The sequence below is a fragment of the Plecotus auritus genome (assembly GCF_963455305.1).
Source record: "Plecotus auritus genome assembly, chromosome: 4".
NCBI lineage: Eukaryota > Metazoa > Chordata > Mammalia > Chiroptera > Vespertilionidae > Plecotus > Plecotus auritus.
In genome coordinates, this window is record NC_137775.1 from 176961080 (window position 1) to 176970751 (window position 9672).

At 41.4% G+C, this 9672-nt stretch overlaps 1 protein-coding gene across 3 annotated transcripts in view; it reads left to right on the top strand.

Annotated features, from left to right (window-relative positions):
- ITGB8 (integrin subunit beta 8) overlaps positions 1-9258 on the top strand; it is a 172679-nt gene extending 163421 nt beyond the window's left edge. For all 3 annotated transcript variants that reach the window (XM_080666656.1, XM_080666658.1, XM_080666659.1), the window contains one exon: positions 9062-9258. In XM_080666656.1, the coding sequence (XP_080522782.1) occupies positions 9062-9077 (16 nt within the window). In that variant the 3' untranslated portion in view covers positions 9078-9258. The remainder of the gene's footprint in view (positions 1-9061) is intronic.
- The last annotated feature ends 414 nt before the right edge of the window (positions 9259-9672 follow it).

The window sequence follows — 9672 nt, forward strand, 5'->3', positions numbered from 1 at the left end:
CCCACTCTCACTAGCAACAGGGGGGATGAGGACCTCTCCCCACTGATAACAAACGCACAGAATTATAAGAAATAACTGATTGTTGTCTTAAGTCACTGAGGGGATTTGTTTTGCAGCAGTAGATAACTGTAGCAATGGGTCTCCCGACTCCTCATCCATTAGTCTCTATAGCTCTCTATGCTGTCCTCTTTACTTCCACTTCTTAGTACAACCAACACTTTTTTTAAACATCTACAATATTTAAAATGTTCTAGATACAGTCAAACCTCGGTTCTCAAACGTCTCCTATCTCGAACAATTCAGTTCTCAACCAAGTTGTTCACAGAAAAAATGTCTCGGTGTGGAACAAAACTTTGCTTTTTTACTTGACAACCCTTTCATGCTGGTACTTCAGCATGACAAAAAGCATCTCTCAGGAAACGAACAAAGAAGAGAACGCTTTTGTTGCTAGCTAAATCCAAGATTAGCACAATTTTAAAAAATTAAGAGGCAATCAAGAGTGCTAATTTGCTAAGGGTGTGAAAGTGCTCACAAGACAACAATCACAACCAATAGAAGAAGTAGAAAAAATGTTGTTGATTTGGATAAACAAAAAGCAGTTAGCCAGTGATAGCATTTCAGAGGCAGTGATATATGAAAAAATTGATTAAGGCTAGCAGAGGGTAGTTCGATAAATTTAAGAAGAAAAGTATTTATTTATAAACAGTACATTAGACATGTACTGTTTATAAGAAAGATTAAAACAGGGAATCAGTTGGGAGTCTGGAACAGATTCATTCAATTTACATTAATTCATTGAATTAGTGGGGAAAAATGATTCGGTTTTCAAACAAATAGCTTCTGGAACAGCCTCCTGGAACAAATTTAGTTCAAGAACCGAGCACAGTTTTAACCCTCTAGGTCAAGAATGAAAGACTGGCTAAATAAATAACTGTCACACATTTTGGTCAAAGTGAATGGGAAAATTGGACTGGAACGCATGGTGTTCCTCTGGGCAGGATGGTTCCCGGGTTCTTTGTCAGGTGGAGTCGAAGAATGAAACCACAGACAAAAGGTGGTATAGCAAAAGGTGGAAATTTATTGAGAAACAAGCACAGACTCCCACCTCGGGAGGGGAAAGAGTCCCACAGCACAGACTCCCACGTGGGGAGGGAGAAAGAGTCCCACTGAGTCCCTTTTCCTTTGGTTTATAAAGGCTGTAGATCTTTGTGCCTTGATATCCCCTCTGATTGGTCACTATCCTTAGATTGGTTACCACAGCAACTCTAGAGCTCAAACCTCACGTGAAGTATGGAGATTCTCTCCTTCTCCCTTATTGTTTCCCTATTCCCTCTAGGCTTTCTTCTTTCCTCTCTGAATGAGGGGCTTCCTTCCCTTTATTCTGTAAATGTATACCTTTCTGCAGCTCTCAGCTCCCTTATCTTATGGAAATGTACCTTCTGTTACTCCCAGCTCCCTTATCTTATGGAAAAGTACCCTTTGCAGCTCGGTAGCCCTGTGCTTTTTCGATGGACCCCTTAATTTCTAAAATTTCCTAAACCTGCCTATTTCACCCCTAAAAACTCCTTTCAAAAGTACCAATATAATTATGTAGAGAATGGATAAATAGGAATGGTGTGTGTGTGTGTTGTTGTTGTTGCATATATACAGTGGATAGAGAGGCAAGCATGGAAGGAGTAAAGAAAGCTTTACAAAAGACTTGGCACCTGATCATACATTAATTATATACTAGACAGTTAAAGATAATTATGACATGATATAAATTCACTCTTATACTTTATTCAAAAGTATTACTTTTAAATTATTTGTAGCATTAACTCTCCCACTATTATAATGTGATTATATGAATGTGTATTTTACCTTGATTGCATCATTGCATATAGTTATTTTCTATAAAAAGAACACTAGAAGAAAAAGATTTACAATTTCCCCTCATATCCTCAATATTGCCTTCCAAAAACCTATTCAGAAAGCAGAGCCTTATTTGCTAGCAATGCCTACTTAAATCATGAGTCAAATGACAAATGAAAACATTATGGAACATCTATTCATTCCATCACCAGAAATAGGTAATCAAAATTCCCTTGAATAACTTAAAATCTAGGAAGTTTCTTAATAGTTTAGGCTCCATTACAGCCACAGAAACCTTTTATACAAAAAGGGACATATTACTTGTATTCTGTGGCTTAAAAATTTTTAGATTATCTGGATAAGTAAGTTCTAGGAGTAATGTTTAAGAAAGTTCCCAGCCCCAAGAATTGTCCCACTACTGCTGTGTTTGGGGATGCTGCACATGGCACTGGAAAAGTTGAAGATACAGGAAGCTGTTAACTCAAACCCATGTTGCCTCTGGCATCATCTGAACAGCAAAATTATGGTCTCTATCCCAACTAACTTAGCTCCAAATTCAAGTCTCATATGATTGTACAAGATTGGTGAAATCCAAATCACACATGGAACCTTAGTAACAAGGACATATGGAAAATGTTTTGTTTTGATTATTTTTTAATCTCTGGAAGTCACAGGAGTAAAAAGTTGGAATGCATTTTTAAGAAAACAATCCACAGAATCCATCAAAAAGGCTTACTGTGATTTTACAAAATAAAGAAGTCAGAGTACAGACTGAAGAAGTTCTATTCTCTCCACTCAACTATGACCACTGAAAAGGTCAGACTGATTTATCTGCTGTGTTAGAGATGATAATGTGTAGAAACCATATCTAAAACCACCAGAACCAAAGAAAATACACTTTTAATTTAAGTCAAAATCATTTTTTAAAGAATTATGAACATCTATCTTGAAAACATACAAACACAGATTATACTGCTTTAAAGCTAATACGAAGCTTCAATCATTTCCTCATCTATATTTAACCAAATTTCTTTTAATTATAAAACTAGAGGCCTGGTGCATGAAAATTCATGCACTGGAGGCGGGGTCCCTCAGCCAGGCCTGCCCCCTCTCACATTCTGGGAGCCCTCAGGGGCGAGAGGCGACCCAGCAATCAGGGGAAAGCGACGTACCCATCACACCTCTGCTGCTGCCACTGCTGGCAGCGCAAGCCTCAGCCAGCCCTGGTTACCTGAGCCTCAGGTGGCCCTGGGGGGCTAGGCAGCCGCCATCCAAGGCTTTCCTGTGCCTTGGGCCAGCCCTGGGCGGCTAGGGGCTGAAAGGACTGGGGGACTCCAGAGGCAGGCACGTGGAGTGGCCAGACCCACCTGGGAGCGGGCCCGGCCATGCCGCATGCCTGCCGCCCTGGTGGGGCTGAGGGGACTGGACGCCACCATCTTGTGGCTATGGGCGCTGCCAATTTTTGAGGGCGTGGCAGTCAATTAGCATATCCCCTCCCTATTGGCTGTGGGTGCTGCCATATTTGAGGGTGTGGCAGTCAATTAGCATATTCCCTCCCTACTGGCTGTGGGCGTCGCCATCTTTGTGAGGGTGTGATGGTCAATTAGCATATTCCCTGTTTATTAGATAGGATTTGAGTCCATTCTGATATGCGTTTGCCAGAGAAATTTCAAATTCTTATTTGCAATACATAATCCTATATAATAAAAGAGTAATATGCAAATTAACCATCACTCGCTACACTCACAAGCCACGCCCACCAGCCACGCCCACCAGCCAATCAGGAGCGAATATGCAAATAAACCCAACCAAGATGGCTACGGCCACAGAGAGCAGGAGGGAGGCTTGGGTTTCCCTGGCAATGGAGGAAGCCAAGCTTTCTGCCTGCCCTTGCCGGCCTAGGCCTCCACTCAAGGCTACAAAGTTTCTATGATAGAAGATACATAAACCCAAACAGAAATGGCGGCAGCCACGGAGCTGGAAAGAGCAGGAGGCTAGGGTTGCCCCCAGCAATGGAGGAAGCCAAGCTTTCCGCACACCCTGGCTGGCCCAGGCCTCCACTTAAGGCTATAAAGTTTCAATTATAGAAGATACATAAATCCCCCCAAAAATGACTGCCGCCACGGAGCAAGCAGAAGGCTTGGCTCCGCTCCAGGCTACAAAGTTTCAATTGTAGAAGATAAATAAACCCCAGATACCAGGGTCTCTGTTTGGGTTGCCAGGGGGCGTGGCCAGCCTGCAAACCACCATAGGCCCCTTGCCCAGGCCACCTCACGCCCCAAGGGAACCCCCACCCTGATCTGGGAGACCCTTCAGGGCAAAACAGCTGGCCCCCACCTGTGCACCAGGCCTCTATCCTATCTAATAAAAGAGTAATATGCAGATTGACCATCACTCCAACACACAAGATGGCTGCCCCCATGTGGTCAAAGATCCTGCCTCCATGTGGACACAAGATGGCCACCACAAGATGGCCAGCAAGGGAGGGCAGTTGGGAAGGACCAGGCCTGCAAGGGAGGGCAGTTGTGGGTGATCAGGCCAGCAGGGGAGGGCAGTTGGGAGGGACCAGGCCTGCAAGGGAGGGCTGTTGGGGGCGATCAAGCCTGCAGGGGAGGGCAGTTAGGGGTGACCAGGCCGGCAGAAGAGGGAAGTTGGGGGCGACCAGGCCTGCAGGGAAAGGCAGTTGGGGGGGACCAGGCCTGCAGGGGAGAGCAGTTGTGGGGTACCAGGCCTGCAGGGGAGGGCAGTTAGGGGTGACCAAGCCTGAAGGGGAGGGCAGTTGGGGGTGAACAGGCCTGCAGGGGAGGGCAGTTAGGGGTGACCAGGCCTGCAGGGGAGGGCAGTTAGGGGTGACCAGGCTGGCAGGGGAGCAGTTAGGGGGTCATCAGGTTGGCAGGCAGAAGCGGTTAGGGGCAATCAGGAAGGCAGGCAGGTGATCAGTTGGGAGACAGCAGTCCTGGATTGTGAGAGGGATGTCCGACTGCCCGTTTAGGCCCGATCCCACCAGGATCGGGCCTAAACGGGCAGTCGGACATCCCTCGAGGCGTCCCAGATTGGAGAGGGTGCAGGCTGGGCTGAGGGACACCCCCCTCCTCTGTGCATGAATTTCGTGCACCGGGCTTCTAGTGTTTTCATACTATAAGCCTATTATTTTGATTCTGAATATCTGAAAATAAAATATTTCAGAGATATTAATATATTTTAGGTTCCTTACTTCTTGGTTTGACCAACTGTCATTTTCTCTCATGATCTATTTACATAACATAGAGCAAATTTGGTAAATGCATGATGAATAATACCCATAAATACACCTAAAATCATAAAAATCTACTTAGGCTTATTTAGAGCAAAAATTCTGCAATAGGACATATTGGTAAAGTTTTTATTCTGCATTAAAATATTATTGTAAATATGAATAATTTCTCTGAAAATATGATAAAAAGCATTTTCCCAAGGAAAGTATGTAATACTTTCTAAATGTGAATCTTAGTAAAAATATTAAAAATAGTTAATATTCTCACAATCTAATCTATTCTGAATAATGATTTCTTCAGGCTTATGAATTTTGTTAACTTTCAAATTTTCATCCAGAAAACTGAAAAGTTGAAATTTTATCAAAATATTAGCTGAGAGAAAAGGAAGCCCTGTGGTTCAATGAAAAGTCAGATGTTATTAATGTGTGTGGACTGCAGCTGTAACACATGAATCATAATAAGGAGCTGAAAGTTTCACTGTTCAGTGAACAAAACTATTAGTCTAATTCAACCTCAGTTTAGTTGTAAGAGTTGGCAATGAACCAAGTGGATAGCTGGATGCAGTTATAGTGATAAATTGATTTTTCCCTTTATAAAACATAGGCAGCTCGGGCTCATTCCCACAAGGACAGACTAATAATATGAAATACAAGAACCAAAAACATCGGACTGGGAATGTCTACCTTAAAATTTTTGTGGATATTTTCTACTCTCTTTAAAAGAGATCTCTGAAAAGTCACATAAAATAACTCAAAATATCCTCCACCACATTTACATGCCAGCACCATAGAAAATATCAGTTTCCTATACCTCAACCCAAAATATCATCTTATATGTAATCATGGGTTATTATTTCTGAATAGTGGGGCTATGAGTAATTTTTAATAAATTTTTTGCTCATCTCTATTTTCCATAATGAATATTTCTTCTATAAAGAGTAATCTATAAAGTAGAGAAAAAAGTTATTTACAGCCCCCTTCAAAGGAGTAAGTTTTAAAATTCAGTGATTTTTTAAAAATCATTTTTTATTTTTCAATTATAGTTTATATACAATATTATATTAGTTTCAGGTGTACACCACAGTGATTAGACATTATAAAATTTACCAAATGTTCACCCTGAAAATATCTCATATCCATCTGACACCATCCATAGTTATTAGAATATTATTGACTACTAGAGGCCCGGTGCACAAAATTCGTGCACGGGTAGGGTCCCTAGGCCTGGCTGGTAATCTGGGCTGATCTGCAGGGCAACCGGTGGGGGGCGATCAGGGGGCCCCCATGGGCACCTGCCTTGGCTGGCCTGGGGCCTGCAGGTTGGGGGCAGCTCCTGCATTGTCTGCCCCCTGGGGGTCAGTGTGCGTCAGAGTGACTGGTTGTTCCACAGGTCCTTCCACCGATCGGTCAATTTGCATATTAGGCTTTTATTATATAGGATATTCCCTATGCTATACTTTACACCCCACAGTTATACTAGAACTACTAATTTGTACTTCTAATTCCCTTTACCTTTTTCACCCATGTCCCCAACTCCCACCCCATCTGCCAACCATCAAAAAACTCTGTATCTTTGAGTCTGTTTCTGTTCTGCTTGTTCATTTATTTTGATTTTTATATTCAATTGTTGATAGATATGCACATATTGCTATTTTATTGTTCATATTTTTATCTTTTTTCTTCTTCTTAAAGAAGACTCTTTAACATTTTATGTAATACTGATTTGGTGGTGATAAACTCCTTTAGCTTTTTCTTGTCTGTGAAGTTCTTTATCTGATCTTTGATTCTAAATGATAGCTTTGCTGGGTAGAGTGATCTTGGTTGTAGGTCCTTGCTTTTCATTACTTTGAATATTTCTTGCCATTCCCCGTGGCCAGCAAAGTTTCCTAAATCAGCTGACAGTATTATGGAGCTTCCCTGTAGGTAACTAACAGCTTTTCTCTTGCTGCTTTTAAGATGCTCTCTTTGTCTTTAACCTTTGGCATTTTAATTATGATGTGTTAGTATGGGCCTCTTTGGATTCATCTTGTTTGGGACTCTCTGCACTTCCCAGACTTGTATATCTATTTTATTAGGTTAACAAGCTCTTGCATCATTTTACAATAATACATTAATAAACAGTGGTAAGCCCAGCCAGGGTGGCTCAGTGGTTGAGTGTCAACCGATGAACCAGAAGGTCACAGTTAGATTCCCAGTCAGGGCATATGCCCAGGTTGTGGGCTCAATCCCCAGTGTGGGCTGTGCAGGAAGCAGCCAATCAATGATTCTTTCTCATCATTGATGTTTCTATCTCTCTCTCTCTCCCTCTCCCTCCCTTCCTGAAATCAATAAAAATATACTTTAAAAAATAAAATAAATGCTTTATATATATAACTAACACTTGGGGGTTATTTAATGCAAATCTAATAGTCTTTATGATTGAACACTCTTGATAACCAGGCTGGTAAAATGATTTTCAACTCTTAACCAAGTTGTGGGGCCCTAAAGCCCAGTGGAGGAGTGAAATATAGCTCTGGGAACAGGAGCAAGCCCTAAGGGTAAGGTCATCTTGAAGTGGTAAGGGGCAAAGAGAGGCAGGGACACTAGCAGGAGAGAAACTTCTCTCTGAGTATTAAGAAGATGCTTTAGTGCAGTGTTGAAGGAACACACTAGACTGTGATACACAGAGGACACAAGCAAGTGTTGAGTGAGTTGTCCATTGCCTTTGTGTCATTTGTAGTTCAATAAATAGTCTAGGAGCACCATGAAAAGAGGGGCTATAATGCTTTTTTGGTCCACACCCTTGAGTCACACTATATTCTACTGAGGTGGCCATTATCCTACTGGCACACAATATTATTGAGCAAATTCATTCCACTTCATCTTTAACATTCTGCCACTGTATTTGTTTTAAAACATAGATTGTTTATATTAGTTCATATTTATTATTGGGAAACAAATACAACCACCCTGTCACACACACACACACACACACACACACACACACACACCAAAATATCCCTGTCAAACTCCAAGCCCAAGAAAGCAAATAAAATTAAATATAAAATACTGCTGAAAGAAAATATCGGCCTGCTGACCAAAGGGTCCCAGGTTCCATTCCCAGTCAAGGGTACATACCTTGGTTGGAGGATCCTCCCTGCCCAGGCCCTGGTCAGGGCTTGTGCAGGAGGCAACCAATGGATGTGTTTTTCTCAAATTGATATTTCTCTCTGTCTTTCCTTCTCTCTTTCTCTCTCTAAAAATCGATGGGAAAAGCCCTACCTGGTTTGGCTCAATGGATAGAGCATCGGCCTGCGGACTGAAGGGTCCCGGGTTTGATCCCAGTTAAGGGCACGTGCCCAGGTTGCGGGTTTGGTCCCCAGTGGGGGGCGTACAGGAGGCAGCTGATCAATGATTCTCTCTCATCATTGATGTTTCTGTCTCTCTCTCCCTCTACCTTCCTCTCTGAAATCAATAAAAACATAAAGAAAAAAAAATCCTCCAGTGAGGATTAAAAATAAAATACTGCTAAAGGAGAATAGAAGGTAACTTGTTTTTAAAGTTAATCAGTCCTCTGTATTATATACATAGGTATGTATATATTTAAATGTTCTTTTTGCTTGTGATAATGATTTCAAATTGCTCAATCCTTTGCTTGTCTCTGAAAATATTCCTAATACGTTTGACCTAATGGGATACATTCAGAAGTCTGCTCCTCAAGGGCTAACTAATTATGGGCCAAATTCTGTCTCCCCCAAAATCATAGGTTGAAGTCCTAATGCTAGTACATCAGAATATGATTATATTTGGACATAGGATCTTTAAAGAGATTTAATTAATTAAGGTTAAATGAGGCAATTAGGGTGGGCCCTAATCTAATATGACTGGTGTCCTTATAAGAAGAGGAGATTAGGAAATTTAGATTGCATGATTTCACTTCCTCTATTTAATTTTTGAAACTGTTTTTCTTAACTCAAGGTTACATGTTTATTAAACAAAATACAGAAGATATAAACAGCAATAAAAAACAGAGGAAAGACCACGTGAACATATATGGAGAACACAGCCATCTACAAACTAATGAGAAAGGCCTCAGAAGAAAACCCTGCCAACACATTGTTATCAGATGTCTAATCTCCAGAACTGTGAGAAAATAAACCTCTGTTGCTTAAGCCATCCAGTTTGTGGTACTTCATTGTGGCAGCCCTAGCAAACTAATATATATCCAGGTTTATTAAAATCCTATACCTCAGTGTTTTCAAACACATTCCCTTCCAACTCCTGGGACAGTTCTGGTTTTCTCTAGAATAGAGTAAGGTAATTTATTATGAACCAAGACAACCAGCCTATCCAAGGGACATTTTTTGTTGTTTTGATTCAGAGATCACTCAGGATTATAAATAATTTGAAATAGGGGCCCATAGTTTCCCAGTTAAGATGATAATTTTTCAGGCATCAATGCAGAAGCAGTCTTCTAGGGCAGGCTCTAAAATATAAGACAAAATTCCTGTGTAGAAAGACTCTGAACCAATAGCTACTTTACTTGAGAAGAACCCCTCTGAGGAATTTTATTCCAGAGCAATACTTGG